We start from the raw sequence: 19767 nt of genomic DNA, 5'->3' as shown, positions 1-19767 counted from the left end.
ATTAACATGATTTTTAAACTGGTTCATCATCTTGACAATTTCTACATCTTGAACCTCTTTGATCAAGAAATAAACCCAGAATGAGTTCACAATTTACCCATTTTACTTCGCAGTTCTTGTAATGAAACTTTGCAGGTTGAAGATGGGAAGTCTTTATAAACTCTGACCGACGCCGTTTGGTGAACCTCCGGTGGCGAAGCCGCAAGATCTCAGTTAAATCCGTAATAAATAGGACTTGATCCAGTGTAGCCAATTTTATTTTCAGTAAAATAAATTCACAGAAATCATCTCCGATTATGTACGAATTAACATTTTATTAACATAATTTCTGTTTTGATATTATTTCTTGACAATCTCTACAACTTGGATAGTTCCGATTAAGAATTAAAACCTTCATGGGTTCACAATTTGGCCAATTAGACGTCAAAGTCCCCATAATGGGAGATTTAAACTGTTGCGACGTCGTTTGGTATGACTTCGCAGGTTGAGAATGGGATGTCCTAATGAAATCCGACCGACGTCGTTTTGATGAGCCTCGTCTCGTCCTCCAGTGCTGAAGTTGCGATCCTGGTCGTTTTGAACCTCGTCCTACCCCCTTATCCTCGCATCCAAAACCAGAGAGACCAAAGAAACTCGAACTGATGACGACAATGGCTTCCTCAACCGCCTTCTGCATCTCTTTCAAGCTTTCACCTTCTTCTTCATCATCAACTGCCACTCGCAGCAGCTTCCGTAGCCCTCTTAGCACTGTTCACTTCTCTCACTTCACCAACAAAACCTCGCTCACCCTCACTTCTTCTCACACCTTATCTGGGTTCGCTCCACTCCTTCCTCAAAGAATCCCTACGGTCGCCTCTCCCACTCGGAACCCCCCACCTCTCACTGTCGTCTGCGCTAAAGGCTACAAAATGAAAACCCACAAGGTATCTCTCTCTCTCTCTCTAATTATATATTATTACTATATGACAATCACGAAGTTATTAGGGTGGTTAAATTGATTTGAATTTGGGGCTTTGTTTTAGGCTTCGGCGAAGAGATTTCGGGTGACGGGTAGTGGGAAGATCATGAGGAGGAAATGTGGGAAGCAGCATTTGCTGGGGAAGAAGAATGCCAAGAGGCGTAATCGCCTCTCCAAGTCGGTTAGGGCTCCTAACTCTTTCACTATACCCATTGTGGTTTGTGGATTACTACTGTATTTGATGTTTTCTGTCCTTTTAAAACCTCTAGCTTTTAGTATCTCTTAGAATAGACAGCTACAAATGTTTAGTATTTAACTTCATTGTTTTGAATTAAGCTGGTCCATGAATTTGTTTATAATTTATTTGGCCTTAGTCTTTGTTACCGAATTTCAGGTACTAAGGAGTAAGGATTACAATGTCAATGGTGCTATGTATAAGTTTGACGGGGCTCTTTAAAAGATTTTACCTTCGTAGTTTTATGGTTCAGCTGTTATTTAGGGTCCTATTTGAGCGGAATTAGGATAAATAGTCTCTTTGGGTAGCACCTTGGTTTAGCCTCTTCTTGTAGCACCTTGCTTAATGTGGCTAGAGTTCTCTTTATAGTGAAATGCACTATGACAGAAACTACCCTTAATACGCAAATGGAAGCCCCCACAAGCCTCGATACCTGCAACTGCTCCCACTTAAATTAACATTTGAACAGATCTCATGTCAGCGACCATACCAGTTGAATGACTTTTGACTATTCTAAGCTGGATGCCTTGAGCAAGCTGAAGGGTTTTGTGTGCTGGAACGCCTTAGGCAAGCCAACAAGCTTTGGCTTGTATGAGGCGTTACTCGTTAGGGATGAATCTTGGTTTGGATTGGGTCATCTTGTAATAGTAAATGCCCTTAAGCGCACATGAAAGCCCTCACAACGCTCGATACCTGCGAGCTTTAGCAGAAAATTTAAGCTGTGACATATCAGCAATATTTCTATTTCTTTTTTCAAAGTTTTGGCACTTGAAGGGAGTGGGATAGAAGAAATGTTTGTTGAATGTGAAGGGCCTTTTGCGTGAATGATGTTTGGCTCATTCTCCCCACTAGTACATATTGCCTAACTTCTGGCATGAGGACTAGCTGTTGTAACATTCCTTTCAAATTTTTCATCAGTCCAGCTTAATAAATAAGTTTTTGACAACCATGTTATGTGGCTTTACTTTCAGTAAAGAAACGAACTGTTGCTGGTTCCTGCCTATTTCCTTCTTCTTGTAACCTCCTTTTCCTGGATTTGGGATTCTCCTTGCTTCTCCAGGTGATCATGAGTCCTAATGGATTGTGCTGTTAGATCTGAGAATCATGAAATTTGAATAGTCATGTCATAGTGTTGTGATCTTTAGTCAGCTGTCTCAGCTTAATTGTTAGTAGGGTTATAATGGGTGGTGCCCCCTTTTGCTTGTGATCTTTCTTGTGTATTCACATAGGGTAGCCTGTGGCGTTCTTCTGCTTTAATACAAACTTGAATCTTTAGGAGAACTTTTCATTGTTGCTCCAGAGTTATGTTGATGGCTTTAGGAATATGAACTATAATAGAATCCCAATAGTATATTAGGGGAAACAGCTATTGCCAACATCAGAGTTTGAAGCTGCTGTTTCTACTGCTTTTGTGCCTCCATTTCTTCAAAACCCTAGAGAACTTGCGTTTTTTATTGACACTTAGTCTTTGGTTGTGGAGTGAAGGTTGTACAACATTCCGACAGTGTTCTAAGGTTTAAAATCGGGGAAGTCCCACTTTTGCGGCAAACTTTGGTGGACTTTTTGTTGAATTCAATAAATCCTTTCGTCCTTCCATTGGCTTGTTGATTACTTAAGCTTTAGTATAAGTTGTCTCCTTTTTCATCCTTCCATTGGCTTGTTGATTACTTAAGCTTTAGTATAAGTTGTCTCCTTTCTCCAAAAACCGTGCCAAGGTGAATCCCGCTGGCATTAATAGTAATGAAGACTACATTGTCTAAATATTATGTAATAGGTCCATGATTACTTTCTGTTGCCATGTTTGCGCCCTCTAACAATCTAACAAAGATAAATACAGCTTGAAACCATCTGCATTCCCTCTCTTTGCTCTTTGGAGTTCTTTCCTTTTCTTAGGAAATTCATAAATTGTCTGGTCCAAGATTCAAAGCTTTGATATTGGACTTGGCACATGAATCAGCATACTGCAAAGAATTTTAAATCACATGTTAAGATGACGGAAGCTATATCACATTGATGCTATATGACATCTATGGAACTGAAGAATCACCCAGTTGTAAAGGAAAACTAATTGGGTGATTAACTGCAATTTCTGAGTTTCTGAGGATTGATTGCATATGTTGATAAGAAGTGCCAAAGAAAGCTGAACTTACCAAAGAGTAGACAGAATTTCCTTGATGCCACTAGGTTTTATTCCTTATGTATATCTGAATTTTGGATTAATATGGGTTATCTAACGTTAGAATGGTCTAATCATATGCAGGTGCAAGTTGACCGGAGTGACTATAACAATGTCATCGGTGCTTTGCCATATCTGAAGGTTAATCGAAAGAACTAGAGGTAGTGCTTGCATTGTTTGGGAGGAGGTGGTTTCTTATTTCTTCTTTACATTTTTTTTTTTTGTAAATGAAGCTCTTAATGCTTCGAATTTCCATATTAATTTATGCAAATGGCGATTTTTCCCCTTGATGTGTACCACATTTTGTTTACATCTAATAGGGCAGATGCACAATAATTGCACAATCGATCCAACATGAATCCTTTTAACCTAGAATATTGTTAGCGTGCCATATCTGATGGTAGACAAAAACTACGGAGTACTTGGTTAGGTATATCAGATGGTAAGCAACATATGTTATCAAAATACAATCAATTAGATGGCCTAGCTAGATTTATATCAGTGCTAAAGTAAGGGGATACCCAGTGTATAAGGTACTGACAGCAGCTATCTCTCTAAAATGAGAGCTATGCCCTGAGTGGCTCCTTGACCCTGTGTCTGCCATAAACAAACCCAGCTTTCTTCACCATCTTCTGGCTCCTCACGGCCTCTCCTCAACCACCCCACCATCTCTCCAACCTAACCTACCCCTTTATCCCCGCTCCAAATCTCCCTCACAACCACCCTCACTCTTCTCTTACAAAGCAAGAAATGTGTGGGTTTTCAATGGCAAGCAGCCAAATCCAGAAGAGTGTATTGAGAAGGCAAGGCTAGCATGGCGAATAAAGATTAACTACAAGCAATTTTTACTAATTCAGATTCTGGGAGCTCTCATGAATCGAGGTGGGTTCCCCCCCCCCCCCCCCCCCCCCCCAACTTCTGGCATAAAAATTTCTGATGGAGCCTTTCATTCCTCCCGCAGCTTGGCTGCCTTAGGCATCATTGCCAGGGACCGTGGTGTATCGGCTTGCCTGTATGGTAGCTAGGGAGCAGAATTTCTCAGAAGTTTTGTTTGAATCTGACTGCAAGGAGTTGATTAGCCGGCATTACAGGTTCCCCGGAGCAATGCCCGCGGGAAATCTCTGTGATAGTGAAAGATATCAAGACTTGGGCAGCGTCAGGAACAATTGGATTGTGACAAATTGTTTGAGTAGGAAACTTTTACGGGTTGTATTCTGCCCGATTTAGAGCATATTATGGCTAAAGAGTGTCCCTCTTGAGCCGTTTTCTGTCCTTTCTTCTGTTGCTCTCATAATCATATAAACAAACAAATAAATAAAAAGTGTCCAAGGTACTCCGTAACATCTGTAGGTTCACCAAGATTAATTCTACAACTTTATCCACACGTTACTGTGAAGAGACTAATTTTTGTGACCCAAACCCGTGCCATAGCAATGAAGCGACGAAATGTACGTTGGTTGGCTAGCTTGCTGGGCAATGCAGAAGTGACCGTGACATTCACCATGGAAAGTATGGTGCGTAAAACTTTTGCCACGGAATGAACGCAGTGAATACAAACATTTGCCACAGAATGAATGCAGTAAATACAAACAAAGTGCAACAACCAGTTTGAAAATCTATACATGGAGCTAAAACAGAATGTATACATGATACGCTTTGTTCAGACTCCAACTTAGTTTTAGTTTTAATTTTGTTTCTAATCATTACCCTACTTCTTTCTTCAATCATTACCCTATTTTTCCAATTTTTACTTTCTAATCTCTCTCTATCTCTCTTCAATCATTACCTCTATCTTCAATCATTACTCTATTTCTCTCTTCATCCACTACCAAAACTAAACTAAACTAAACTTCCAACCAAACACCTATAATTTCCTGTGCACATTCCCATTTATGATAAGTGGCATATGGTTTATAGTTCCGTAGATGTACGGTTAAACACAACTTCCATCCGGCTGTTCTTGAATTACTCAACTGTATCCGCCTTTCTAATAGGAGAAAACAGCAAAATGATCAAGATCAACTTCTTTCGCCATAGCTCAAACAAAGAAAGCAGGGAGGGTCTGTGAACTCTTCAGGAATGTTGAGCTCCAAGCATTGGCTATGGAAAAAATGACCACATGACAAAACTGCAACACCTGGAAGTTTAGGAGGCTCATCAATTAGTATATCTGTATACTCATATTCATCGTCGTCTATTGGTGCATACGAGAGATCCTTGTCGCAGAAGGGGCAACTCTGTCCAGCTGGCTCAGATTCTTCATCGCAGCCTGAAAGCACAATGATGTCGCACGTTAAGAGAGGGAAGGAGGGGTAGTGGAGATAGAATGCGAGATTAAAGATTGAGAAGCGCAGATAAGGACAATAGAGAGACATCTGTACAGAGAGATGCAAAAAAATACACAAATACAGCAACATAATCCTGATTCCTGAAATGATTTTGTAAGTAGTACCCATGAGTAACTTTAGATACTTGCTGTCTTATATGAAAGGCACCAATTCCTGCTTCTGGTTGAAACATAAGCCTCTACGGGACTTTAATCGCTAACTCCACTTATTGGGCACGTTATCAATATTCAGCCCATGCTTGGATCAATGATTCGTGAAGTTGGAGACAAAGGAAAAGGCAAAGAAAAATATAAGAAGATAATGAAGTGAAGAAGCTTATCTACTTCTGTAGTTTCCGTATCATTTTTCTTTTTTTCCTTAGTAATCTGAAAATCCATAAGCTGAGCACCGCAATAGTGACAAGAAAATGGAAAACAAGAAGAGACTTGAACAACAGAAACCTGAGACATACCATCCCATGTGATATGGTGGATCGGAGTGGTGGGAGTCCTGGATCGCCTAGCAGCAAGTTGAGCCTTGATCTTCTTGAGATAAACTAGACTAGGAATTGAAGCCTTTCGGTTTCCTACTCTGATCTGTGGTGCATGATCTCGGATTGACTGAATTGACTTATTGCGTGGAGTATTACGTCGTTGACCTGCAAGAGGAGAGACTTTCCAATTACGTTTTGTCGTAAAATCAAAAGATAGGAAAACAATTTACAAGTTATTAGACAATTCTTGTGTCAACAATCCTAGCTTTAATTTAAGCTGCTTCAGGCAGGACTTCAATCCTGACAGTTCTAGTGACTACCGTGAAGTGCAGGAAGCAATAACTACACTGTTTAGGACTATTAAAAGAGAGCGGAGAATGTCAAAACTAAAACCCAACCGAAACCAAGCAAGAAGACAACAAAGAAACAATCTCTTCATTGTAGGTTAGCTCAGGCTTATGGGTGAACGGGAAGGAGGGGGGATTGTTAACCGTCAATAATGTGACCAAAAATGAGAATTTTTTCTATCCTACGCAATCACAATATTCAGAGTAGAGCACTAAAGTGCAAACATGCTACCTTTTCGTCTTGCTTTTATAGTACTTTCCTTGGTCCCCAATGTAGAAGAAACCACAGAAGAATCAGAAGAGTCTGGTGAGTTGGTCCCTACTCCATCCTTGTAACCATGCTGCTGCTGTGAATGATCTTGACCAACGAGCTTTGTAGCAGCATCACATCCTTCAAAGTCTCTATCAGTATCTTCACTTATGTATCCTGTATCTCCATCAGCGCCTTTACTTAAACTATTCAAACTATAGTCCTCTGCCAGGGGAAAATTTTGCTGCATAGACCCTTGTGCCATTGAGAGGATATTAGATTGTGTTGAATTTTCCCCATGGTAGGTATTCTGAACATCTCTATCATCAGCAAGATCCCCACCACTTGTATAGCCAGGGAGTGAATAGCAGCCATATTGTGTGTCTTGGTTGAGAGCTGAAAAGTCTGCATTGGCTTGTGACGAAGGGAAGAAACATGAGTCGGTAAAAGAATGCCCCTCATTGCAAGAGTAAACCCTGCTTGTATGAACATTAGATTGGTTTCCTGCATATATATCATCTCCAGATCTAAAGCAATGCGAATTGCCATCAAACAGTCTCTGAATGTGCTGACCTCTAGAATATTTAGCAGCTGGCCCTCCTATATTATAAAAGTTCTTTGCTACAAACAAACGATCTTGAAACTTTCTAGGATCCCTTTGGAAAAGTGGTTGCTGTGAATGACTACACTGTGATCCATAAGGTAAGAAATTTGCTGCATGCATATGAACACGATCATAGGATGGGTACGTATTGGTGATATAGCCTACCGGATGCTGTAAAACTGGCATTTGCCCATATTGAATGGGAGGGAAGGTGTAGTTAGATCCAAAGTATTGCACAGATCCAATATGGTTCGATGGCTTATTTCGCATGATGTAGTATTGGGAATCTTCATCAGAATCACTTGCAGGGGAAACTTCTGGATGATTCTGATAAACCCTCTCCATATTCTGTTCCTGATATTAGATAACATATAGGAAGATTATTAGAATTATTCATTAAGTCATGTTGCAGCGATATTTCTCTAAATTGTAGCTAATAAACCAATGATTGATCTTTTTTCTGTTTCACCGAGAAGTGCTAGAAAGATTGAAAAAGTGTATACAAAACCATAGTCACATTAATGAACCCCGAGACTTTATCTACCAAACCCAGAAAGTGGATACAGTTTAGGAAGAAAAACTACACTGTAACTCATAAACACATACACAAGAAACTTCCATTGCATCACATAACAAAATCCAAGAGACCGTTATGATTTGTACATGACTCTGATGAATCATTCTCCATATCCAATCTATTCCCGATTTTGGAACAGCTTTAAGGATATTACTGGAAAATGTCCTTTGTAACATTCAGACGAATACAGGCTACAATTCCCTTCAAAATCCCGATATATCTTTTCCATTAACTAAAACATCACAATAGCAATAATGAATATAGGAACCCTAATTTTAGAACGAAAATTAGACTGAAAATGGTAAACATAAATAAACAAAATCCAAATGTACAAACTTCTAATCATATAAACCCCACGGTAATAAAGTACTACTAAACAAAAAACACGCAATGAAATAAAATCGAAGTCCAACCCATTAATACCCAAAGAAACAAACACATACAGAAAATTTCAAATCAACAATTAGACGTTAAATATGTGTTTATGAAAGGAAAAAGATGGTAGCAGAACCAACCTTGTGATTCAGCAAGTGGGTTGACGTTCAACCCAAGCCGAAGAGGGGGGAAAATCCCAACAAAGTTTAGTGGAGCAGCATAAAAACAGAAGAAACCCTAGGTCGGAGCGGAAAGAGAGGAAGAGAGAGTGGGGTTAGGGTTTTGGCGGTAGAGCTCGTGGGGTTTTAAAGGTTTCGTTGTGGGCCCACAAGGCGTGTATACATGATGTCGGTTCAAACGGGATTAATCTGGTGCGGTTGTCATCATTATTGTAGTTTTCGGGGGTTGCCACGTCAGAAGCGTAACCAGGAAAGGAAAGGGTACGACTTTATGTTGACATTCTTGACACAAAATAAAAAGAAAAAAAGACTTTATGTTGACAAGTGCTACTCGATTATTTATGGGGGAATCAATGCCACCACTCAGCGAACATGAAAATGCATTTACAAAATTTTATCTTGATTATATATGGTAATTTGACTATTTAACTAAATTTTGCTTGGAGAGCTCGAGATTGAGCTCAACTTGTTTATATTTGTTCGATTCATGCTCGGTTCAGCTCGAGTTTGAGTTTGAGCTTAAGCTCTGCTTGTTTACATTTGATCGATTTTGCACTTGGCTCGTTTATGTTTGTTTGACGAGCTCAATTTTCCTAAACACTAATGAGCTCAACTCAATCTCATCTAGTTTTGAATGAGTCGAGCTTAAACATTTTAAAACTTAGCTCGGCTCAACTTGACTCAGCTCGGCTCATTTGAACCACTAGTGAAAATGGTTTTTCAACTAGTTTGGTGTTTGAATCCAACAACCATATCCCTCCAAGATCTTTCTGGAATATTCTTGCTAAATATATTCGTTCTTTATCAGGAAAGCCAAAAAAGGAAAGTGGCTAAAAATCGATTGGGACTGAAAAGATCTCGTGGGAAGTGAACTCTTATTTAGCCCATTCGAGGAGAAAGACATTTGGGACTCTATCCAATTCAAAACAAAGCGCAGACTACCCCTAGGGTGGGGCTACAAACGAATCAAGCTCCTCGAGAGCAACTTGACACTCGGCTCGTTTAGTAATCGAGCCGAACTCGAGTTTTTGGCTCGTTTGCAGTCCTACCCTAAGGTTAAGAAAGCAAGTAACCTGCAAAAGCAGAGTTTTAAAGAGTTCTCTTACCATTATGGGAGTCTAAAGACTCTAAACAGACAATTGTACATTTACAAAGGGTTATTACTTACAAATCAGATAATTAGTAGCTTTATATACAATGGGAAGATTGAACTGAGTTTATCATCATCTGTACAGAAAGGAAATTACTCAATTATCCCACCAGCATGAGGACTTATCTTTGATTAGAGTATCGTAAATGTACACTAGGTTTCTTCCATCAGGTCAGTCTTCATTTTCACAAAGATCAGGAAGGAGGCTGCGAATGAATGCCAGTATCAGGTAACATAGCTACTGTCACTGTAAAGTAATCACTGCCAACTGGGAGACCATAAGGAGTTTTTTGGAACTCTAGGGGAGATCCCCTAGAGGGCCTTGCTCGGACAGACTGACGTTCAATATGTACTATCTGCCCAATGATGTAGCTCGGGCGGTTTGGGAGATGGTCCACAAATAAGGCAACAGATTCTTTAGACAAGTAGTAGTCATGGCAATTTCGGTTTATTGCCTCGTAATCACCAGCAGAGTTTAGGACAAATGCAGCAATCTCGCGGACTTCCAAACGGCCAAAAGAAATCTTCTCCTTGTTTGCCTGTAAAAAGATCAGAAATTGTGTTTTTTTTTTTTGGAAAGCAGAAAAGCAATCAGAGCATAGAAGACAACAGCATCACAAACGTCCAGAAAATCGAATTCTTATCTGTAGGAGTTCGTTTAGAAGAAGAAATATTCAGACCATTCTGCTCACACTAACATAGGCTATTAAGCTTCCACTGGCAGAACCGACTTAAAAAGGTCCCTTGCGAGGTTTTCTGATTTACAAAATTTCATTAGGCTGCGTTCAGGTCACTGTTAGTGGAGGCCTTTATTAGCAGAAAGGAAAATGATTGGAAACAAGATAATAAATTGCCTTCTCACTTCCAAATTTCCTTTCATCTTTCTTTTCGCTCCATAATCCCTCCGCAAATCAGCCTTGTTCTCTTTGCTTTTCAAAAAGCATTTTTCAAAAAATACCCCCTAGATTCCTCCTAAATTTTTCCTACTTTCATATTTCTCTCTCTATCTCTCTCCACTTATTACCCCTACTATTTTTCAAAAAAAATCTTAAATCCAAATCCAAACACAGCTAAATCCAAACAGAGCTTTAGAAAGACTTTTGTTGGAAGTCAAAGAGCCTATGGCCTATCTTCATGTTTCTTCTATTGAATATAGTTGCTTCCTCGCTCATGAACCCTTCACACAAGTACCCGACTCGCTACCGGCCTAGCAGCCAAACAACCAACAAAGTGAAGTCATCAGATCAATGAATATGGAACTAATGTTCACTTTCCAAAAATGTACTCCATAAATGAAGTAAAATGTGTCCAGTATTCATAATCTATAGACATCCGTTCCCAGTATGTGTGTGTGTGTGTGTCAGCCACAACTTTGGTGAAGAAGTCAAACTTGGCCTGAAAGCTTACCTGTTTCTCAAGCTGATGTTTCATGTATAGAGCATTGAGCAACTCTTTCTTTTCTTCCACTTCCTTTTTAAGTTGCTCATTTGCAACTTCAGCCTTTGGATACCTATCAAGCAGCTCTTCACAGTGCCTTGACAAGACACCAACTTTGTCAGCGAGTACCCGGATGCATTCTCCAAACTCAATAGTACCATCATTGTCCCTATCATTGGTGGATCTGAAATTCACAGTGGAAGCAATTTGATCCTCAGAGATTTTCACAATTTATTATCGTGGAAAAAAGGGATAACAGAGTACAATAGACTTCATGCCATCTTCGCATGTTGATAACTAAGCTTATTGTGTATGTATAAGTCACAGTGAAATAGACCTTGAAGAGCAGTGCTCAATCACAATGGATGAGGCAATAGTTCCGCTCAATTTTTTAAAAAGCCAGAGGCACATCAAAGCGCCAAGGGCCCTTGGAGCCTAAGCAACAAAGAGCGAAGCAACACACCTCAGTGAATTATAACGCACATTGAAAAAAAGAGAGTAGAATGTACTTTACCAAGCGAAAAAATATTGAAAGCAACATATATAATAAGCCAAGTACCGATCAGTGCTTCTGGAGATTGCTCTTGCAGGTTCTGGAGGTGGCAATGGGTGTCCGGCGGTGTCCGTGGTCAGTTTTGGCGCGGCTGCTGGTCAGACGGAGGCTGGTGTTTTGGAGCGTGGGTCGACAGTTGGAGGGATCGTTTTGCCAGGGTTGCGTTTTGTTTTTCTTGCTGGGCTTGGCCCACTGTTTCATGGGCTTTGCCCATAGGGTGCTGGCTTGGCACATTACGTGTTGTTAGGGCTTTGCCCTTTTAGGTGTTTCAGGCTTTGCCCCTGGGTGTCTTGGGCTTTGTCCCATTTGGTGTTTTCTTTTCCATTCAACCTTTGGTTGGATTCGTCTCCCCTCTCCCCCAACTTGATGTACCCTTTATCAAGTTTTCTTAAATAAAATGTTATTGTTGCTGATAAAAAAAAAAAAGTATCATACTATGAAGTCCAAAAGGTGGAATGTCAATAATCATACATGACATTCAAAAGACCATATATGAAACAATAAAAAAAGAACATACTATGCATCCATTAAAAAATAATTTTTGAATGTTTAGCTTTAGAAATTATAAACGTGATGAAGTAATGCGAATAGCACTCCAATATGGAGAGTCGTCGTCTTGTAGAAGCAGCGCCAGTGGAAAACGTATTAGGACTTAGGGTATTTTATAAGAGTTGTGATCTGGTGCTTTGATCTCATTAAAAGCTCTAATCTAGTGCGTTGGATCTTATTCAACAATATCGACTAAAACAAATGAGTGGCTCTGATAAAGACAAACATTTATTAGAGTTGATGGTTTAGGCGCTCGCTTCATGCGCCTTGGGCTGAGTCCCGAGGCGCGTGCTTTTTGCGCTTCACCCTCACTTTGAAGCACGCCTAAGTGCGCTTTTTAAGTCACTGTCCGCTGTTGTTAAGTTGGGAGTCTTGGGACAAAGGTTTGTAGTTAAGTTGAGAAATCAAAATGAAGAGGGCATTAGAGGACATAAAGGTCAGAACGTTTGTTTAAATGTCAATCATCACACATCGATTCATTTGAAGAGAGTCAAAAGAAGAAGATACCACTAAAAGAAGAGAAGGTATGGCATTTTGTCAGTACACTAATGCAAATGAAGCGAAGACTTACTTTTACCATATAATAGCACCTTACAATCACGAATGACGTGACTTTTCAACATGGTTGCTTCAGAATGACTGAACATAGCACTGATGTCTAAAGATATTTAACCCTCGCCAGTGTCCCTGAATTGGAATTAGCATAATCCTAATATCTGCAGTGGACACACCTATCCAAGTCCCTGGTGGTATTATATTTAACAGGCATTTAAATTATGATTGACTTTTCCTACATATAAATTAGACCGTTGAATGAACAAAGGAAAGTAGGGGAATCAAGAAGTACGTAAAATGCTCATATAGTAACGGAAATGCTAAAGCTTATCAACAAATGGCGGATGCGGATATGCTAGGGAACATAAAGAAATACATTGGCAACTTACTTAGCCAAAGACTGAGCTAGAGCACGCAAGGACTCAGGAAACCCAGCCACACTGCCTGAAGAAACACAGCTCTTTAGTCTTCCACAAAGGCTATGCATCTTTACAGCAGAGGAACGCAATGCCCTATACTCTGAGGCCCTGCGATCAGCAGCGCAAAGATGGGTTTGGGCTTCTTCTCTGGCTTCATGCAGACAATTCTCCGAGTCAGCACAATTCATCTGTAATATGAAATCAAGTTAGTTGTCTACTGCACCAGATAAATATTACAGAGGAGTAGAAAGCGAAGTTGTGCAAATATTCTAAACCACATCCTACAAAACTTGACATACATCCTCAACCAGGCTTCAAGTTTTCGTTCTATGCTACGCAGTCTATAGGCCACCCATCTCTTGAGAATAAACTGAGCTCCCTTTCTGTCATGACAAACTTGAGCAACTAGTAGTAAACATGGCGAAAAGCTCCCCATTAAAACCAAACCGAGCCTAAGCCAATAATTTGAGGTCGGTTACATGAATCTGTTTTTTCCATTGAGCTGTGTCGAGAGCATCGTGTTCCGTGATATTCCAAAAACCTAAATCCTTTTGAACGACCACCTCTGAAGTCAATCTTGGTCTACCCCTCCCCTTTGTGTTACCCTCTACTGTAACCGTATCACTCATCTTAACTACCACATCGGCTGACTACGATAGATTTTCTTAAGCAGAATCATGTCATAAGCATCTAATGGGCTTTGGCTACCTAAGGCAGTAAGGCACAATCCTCATCCTTTATCCAGGCTTGGGACTGGCTGTGTAGAAGATTCTAAGCATGAAAGAGGATGAGTTGGAAAGAAAAGAAAAGAAAAAAATAATTCTCAATAGGAACATTACATTACTAGTCATGCACTTTTCAAGATAAATCAAATTTACAAGAGCATTTATTCAGTACAACTACTTTAATACCTGAGATTCATCAAGGAGCTTCTGGCTAATTTCCAACTCCCTCTTAAGCTTGGCAACCTCGCCCACTAGATCTTTCAGCTTCTTTTCTGTTTCACTCAGTTGACTTGACTTACCTGCAAGTGCATTCTGCAATTCCAGCACAAGATAAGGGCTTGCCTTAGAGTCCAAAACCTTCCCAGCTGCTGTTTCCGCAGGTAAATGATTTTGGGGTTCAGATACTCCCTCTGCAGTGAAACTGGTTGCCAGCGCCATGCCCAGTTCTGCTGCAGTTGTATCTTTCCCAGCTTTGTCATTTGCATATGCCACGTCATGAGGTAGTTCGAAGATAGACGAATCTACCTGAGGATTTATCATTGAAGAAGAATCTACCATATTATCATCTAATCCTTCTGATTCTGACAGTTTAGTGAAAAGCCCTAATTTGACTTGCAAAGAATTAGAGGCACAAGAAACCTCATCCATGAATTCACTTGACATGCAAGGCATGTGAGCTTCTGCTTCATCTGAGATTTCCAATCTGCTATCACCAACCTTTACAGTTGGAAGGGCAAAGTTCGACCCCATCTTATCAGACAACTTTTGCTCCAATTCTTGAATGCGTTTCTCATATGAATGACATTGAATTTGTTTAACCTTTAGCATAGATTCAAGGTGTTTCCCATATTCATCTTTCAGATGCAAGGCTTCAGCTGTCTTTTCTGCTACATTTTTCAGTAAACTATCCATTTTACTATCATCAAGTGATTCAGATTTAACTTCAGGACTGAGGGAACAAATGAGGGCAATTGCAGAAGCAAGTTCTGCTTTCAGCTTTGCATTCTCAACTTTCAATTTGCTAGTTCCACCAACCTCTACCAACTCAGAACCCTCAAGTTGCTCCTCCGTGTCATATTTTATATAGGAATCTACAACATTGTCTTCAAGTATGGCTGAGCAAGAACTATCATTAGAAACAGAAAATGAACCCTTCAAATTTCCATGTTTTCCACTATTTGCTGATAGTCCTACTAAATACTCCGGGGCAAAACGATCTAAATCTGATATGTCAATATCAAGCAAATTAGTGTCAAAAGGAGTTATATTGACATTGCAGTGGTTAGGAGTATCATGCAATCCCATGGATGCTAAAATATCACTAGGTATAAATGAACATTGTACTTTAAGAAACTCCTCCCTTCTTCTGACCTCAGCCTCCCTCTTTATTGCAAGCTTTTCAGCATATTGTCCAGCCATGCCCATGTAGAGCTTCATTGAAGCCTTTCTTCTCACTACTTCCGCGAGGCATGCTCTATATGCAGGGCCAACCCCAAAGACAACTTTCAAGGGCTCAAATTGATCATTCTGACAATTGATTGCTTCTGTGAAAACAGAAAACTTGTTGCGCACATCTTTAATAATGTATTGAATATACGCTATCTTCTGCATGTAATTGTGCACAAAGATGTTCATTTCATTCTTTTTATCCATGCAGAAATCAACCAGATTGGAAATTGCACAGTGACTAGCCTGCATTTTAGGAAGGTAACTTTTGTAGTGGCTTTCATACATAGGACCCAAAGCTGAAACTGCATCGTGAGGACGTAGGGAAGCGGACAATCGGCTGCTCAGACAGTCATCCACAAGTTTCTTCACCATATTTACATCTTTACTGCAGGAATATGACCATATTTTGACATCATATTGAATCTATGCACGAAAAAACATAGCAAAATATGAGGAGAAAACGCATTTGTAAACATGGAACTTATACAAGTGATATAAAGAATGTTGAGATCTCTTACCTAAGCATAGCATAAAGATGAAAAGAAACTCCTCAAGTTATAGATCAATAAAACGTAACCACAATATCCAAACACCTCTTGGAATGAATATAAGATCTTAAGCGCAAGTACTAATTCGAGCATGAAGTCTTTTACATTCATATGCTGATAAGATCCAGATGTTTTTACGTAGGAACAAAAGAGAAACTTTACCATCTTCAGGATAGATAGATGTATTAAGAAAAGTGAAGTGGTCAGTAGGGTTTTCTCTGCTAATACGCAAACCAAAGTAAATAACTCTGGAGATTTGAAGCAGATCTACGAAACTTCTTATTAAGGTGACATAACATTGAATCATTTTTTCTCAACCATATAGCTTTGGAGATTCTTAACAGAGTTTCCAATCCAGAACATGCACAAATCCTTAGATTTGATAGTTTTACACTAGGGGAAACAATCAAGTATTTTGCAGCACACGAGTTCTGAACCCTAGAGCTAAGATTTCGGTCGAATGAAAACCAACTTGACGCCAGGGAAAACTAATGACACATGTACCAATTCCATGGACAAATTATTCAAAATATGAATGTACAATCAGAATTATAAGAAGTCGCACATGCCCTTATAATCAACCTCGTTGCCTTTTTAGGGAGCTCACAAGAATTATAACCACGGTTACACAACTGATCAATCATTTAGAATTGCATGGCTCCGTAGCCAAATTAGATTTTAATATGACCAACTAACTACAACCTGGGTAAAACTTTTAAAGACTCCATCGTAGGCAACATTACTAATTTCAGAACTACTACTAACTATAACTTGAAGGCACCAGAGAGAGAGAGAGAGAGAGAGAGAGAGAGAGAGAGAGAACCTCAAAGCTTGCATTATACTTTTTTGCTCATTAACCAATCGCTGGTGATCCCTGATTGTAAATGCCAAATCTCTAACAAGAAAGGACGCTTTGTTAGTAAACAAATGCTCAGCGCTGCGCTTTAGATCTCCAAACTCCTGCTTAAATTCCAAAATCTTATTTTCGAACTGCTTGTGTGAACTGCTGCAATCCTCCACCACCTTGTGCAAGTTCTCTTCCTTCACAAAATCAAGCAAGCACCTACATGAACTCGTTTGTAAAGCAGGCAGAAGTTTGCAGGATCTCAGTTTCTCAATCTCCCTCCCAAAATTCACAAGAAGATAGGAATGGCTCCTATGTTGCTGCGTGTAAAACTTCATAAAGTCCATATAATTTTGGAGAATCATCTTATAGAAGTAATCCAAATTACCCCTAGCAATATCCAATGCCCTCTCTTGCACCTTTTGTTCTTGTAAGAGTCTCTCACAAATCTCAAATGCCACTTGGGTGCGCCTATAAATCGCATACCCGCAGTGGTAATGGTACCTAAATTGCCTCTCATAAGAAGGTAATGCCTTTAGTGCAGGATCCAAAGCATCATCTAGGGGGTGGGGGTTATGAGAATCCGACGGTGATGGAGGGTCTGGAATTTCAGGGGTTTCAACTTGCTCAGCCTCAGGAAGCATGGAATTACTACGCATCCTCGCTTTATTGAACAAGAACACCTCACAGTCATCGAACGGAAGTTTGTAGACCGAAAGTGGACACTTTGACTCAAGCTTCATGTCCAAGCATAAAAGCAGCTGATCACTCAGTTGAATCCCAGACTTGGAATGTAGGAACTGTTGAACTGCCTCCACGAGGGTATATTCGTCGCAGTCCAGCTCAAGCGAGTGTCCATTCTCGGCGATATGAACAATAAGTTTGCCTCCCTGAATTACACCTTCGGACACGTTTGAACTCATCTTGTACCACCAGAAAGAATAGCTCAACACCCAGAAACCACCAATATCACAGAACACCTAATTCACCCCTTTCCAGATATACCTCCACCCAAGTACAAACTTTTCCAATTCCAGACCTTTCCACTCTATAAAACACCAATTAAATCCAACCATCCACCACCAGTTTATGTAAAACAGCAAAACCCCAATAAACCCACAAGGGATCTTATGATAAAGTTCGAATTTTTCACACTCCAGTATTCAAAACAATAAATATCTCAAGACCCTCAAAGGGAATCGAAAAAAGACAGGCAACTTCTCACCAAGAGATGTATAACAAAGTCCTAACTACGTCCGGCCCATCACAGAAACCTGCAAAATATCCCCAAAAGAAAGCTTATGCTGTCACCGCCGAAACCTAATTCCTCAATTCAAAAAAAAATCAGCAAGTGCGATCGAAGACCGACATAACCGAACAGAATAAGGTGCAAAACATGAAAATCAAGCAAATTACACAGAGGTTTAACTCCGAGAAAGGTTTCTGCACCGAACATAATCAGATGCTATAAAAAAACAATCAATGACGTGGAGAGAGAGAGAGAAGTCGGAAATTAGAACACGTTTATCATGAAACCCTCTACATGCTTTTATATGTGGAGTGGAAGCATCTACTACTAATTGATAAGGGCCCGGTAATCTAGTCTTTGATGAAGGACTATTTTTAAGGCTTGGACAGAATTGCTTAGCGGCATTTACAGGCGAGTATAAATTTTGTCCGAATGAGTCAGAACAGAATATTGACAGATTTCTTATTGCATGAGTACGTATCTAATTCTTTTTTACAGTCATGCTACTTGCATATATATTTTTACACGTATCTTGCACATACATTTTTATGGGATCCACCTCGGGTCCCAACAATATAATTCAAACCGTTCGTTATTTTTAAAATAATTTTTTAAGAGTTTTTGAAAAAAATCAACTCGATAGGATATCGATAAGGGCTTTTTCAGAAATCATAGGGTGAAACAATCTGATTCGCACTGCGATTTCTGAAAAAGCCCTTACCGATATCCTATCGAGTTGATTTTTTAGAGAAACTCTTAAAACATTATTTTAAAAACAATGAGCGGTTCGAAACATATTGGTGGGACCCATAAAAGTGTATGTACAAAATATGTGCACAAATGTATGTACAAAATATGTGCACAAATGAAAAATATGATTCTTGGATAACGACGTTTGACCAACGTGATTTTTTGCTTAGTGATATATACAACAAGACCTATCGATAAAAGCCTTGAATTGTCAAAATAGATTGTGATTGTTGTGAAATTAATGGCTGACAAAATGTAAGTAATGATGAGAGTCATAAGTTTCAGCGAATTAAAGTTTACAGAAAACGCAATTGTAACAGGCGTATTAAATATACGTTTGTAGCTTGTAATATTTGGTTCATATAAAGACAGAATGTAATTAAATTGCAATGAATAGTAAGAATCAGAAGTATCTGATCGATTCTGCTGATCAATTGTGTTTCTGATACTTCTAGAAAAACTATATTTAACATATGTTGTGTTATTATTGTTATTATTTTATGTTTTTTGTTCTTTTACTATTATCTTAATTTTATATCAGTGATGAGTCTTCTTTCATACGTTAGTAAGGAATTGCGAAGATCGACACATGAGATGATCTTACACACTAGTTCAAGCCCAATTTCATTCGATGTGTTTGTGTTGGGCCTGAGGTTCCAATGAGATGTGTTTTTGTTGGGCCTGTTGTTACATTGAGCATTAGAGCCTAACAAAGTGGGTAGACTACAAATGTTGTATCTAAGCCTTCAAAATCTACACAATAAGCTCTAAGGGCCCATTTGTGAGCCTTACTATTGGATTGTGAGTTACTAATTTTGTATCTGGTAGATTATTTTAGAGATATGTGCATAATAGATTTTGTAATATAATAGTATTTGAGAGGATAATGCTTAAAATAGATTATGGATGGATATTTTGAGGATAATACTTGAAATATATTAGGAAAATTATATTAGTATTCCAAAAATTGATCCAGACACTCCAAAATCAGTATAATTTCAAATTCTAAAATAACTTT

General features: G+C 39.3%; 3 protein-coding genes across 5 annotated transcripts; 1 reads left to right on the top strand and 2 right to left on the bottom strand.

Annotated features, from left to right (window-relative positions):
* Window positions 1-556: 556 nt before the first annotated feature.
* Window positions 557-4700, top strand: LOC131320352 (large ribosomal subunit protein bL35c). Of its 2 annotated transcripts, XM_058351040.1 has the most exons (4): window positions 567-923; window positions 1023-1139; window positions 3454-3530; window positions 4331-4700. In XM_058351040.1, the coding sequence occupies exons 1-3, from the start codon at window positions 642-644 to the stop codon at window positions 3526-3528; spliced, it is 474 nt and encodes a 157-aa protein (XP_058207023.1). In that variant the 5' UTR covers window positions 567-641; the 3' UTR covers window positions 3529-3530; window positions 4331-4700. The 2 variants fall into 2 exon arrangements, with proteins under 2 accessions (XP_058207022.1, XP_058207023.1); XM_058351039.1 differs by lacking the exon at window positions 4331-4700 and having other exon boundaries at window positions 557-923; window positions 3454-3654.
* Window positions 4701-5214: 514 nt separating this feature from the next.
* LOC131320345 (uncharacterized) lies at window positions 5215-8750 on the bottom strand. Its single transcript, XM_058351025.1, has 4 exons — window positions 8483-8750; window positions 6769-7744; window positions 6169-6354; window positions 5215-5638 (listed from the first exon to the last, which is right to left on the bottom strand). The coding sequence occupies exons 2-4, from the start codon at window positions 7733-7735 to the stop codon at window positions 5388-5390; spliced, it is 1404 nt and encodes a 467-aa protein (XP_058207008.1). The 5' UTR covers window positions 7736-7744; window positions 8483-8750; the 3' UTR covers window positions 5215-5387.
* Window positions 8751-9608: 858 nt separating this feature from the next.
* Window positions 9609-18396, bottom strand: LOC131320342 (autophagy-related protein 11-like). 2 transcript variants are annotated; one of them, XM_058351022.1, is made up of 6 exons: window positions 17976-18390; window positions 16730-17798; window positions 14096-15743; window positions 13155-13372; window positions 11079-11292; window positions 9609-10210 (listed from the first exon to the last, which is right to left on the bottom strand). In XM_058351022.1, the coding sequence occupies exons 2-6, from the start codon at window positions 17671-17673 to the stop codon at window positions 9866-9868; spliced, it is 3369 nt and encodes a 1122-aa protein (XP_058207005.1). In that variant the 5' UTR covers window positions 17674-17798; window positions 17976-18390; the 3' UTR covers window positions 9609-9865. The 2 variants fall into 2 exon arrangements, with proteins under 2 accessions (XP_058207005.1, XP_058207006.1); XM_058351023.1 differs by lacking the exon at window positions 9609-10210 and adding an exon at window positions 10607-10878 and having other exon boundaries at window positions 16730-18396.
* Between the last annotated feature and the right edge of the window lie 1371 nt (window positions 18397-19767).

Source organism: Rhododendron vialii, chromosome 3a (genome assembly GCF_030253575.1).
Source record: "Rhododendron vialii isolate Sample 1 chromosome 3a, ASM3025357v1".
NCBI lineage: Eukaryota > Viridiplantae > Streptophyta > Magnoliopsida > Ericales > Ericaceae > Rhododendron > Rhododendron vialii.
This window is presented reverse-complemented; position numbering and strand designations above follow the sequence as displayed.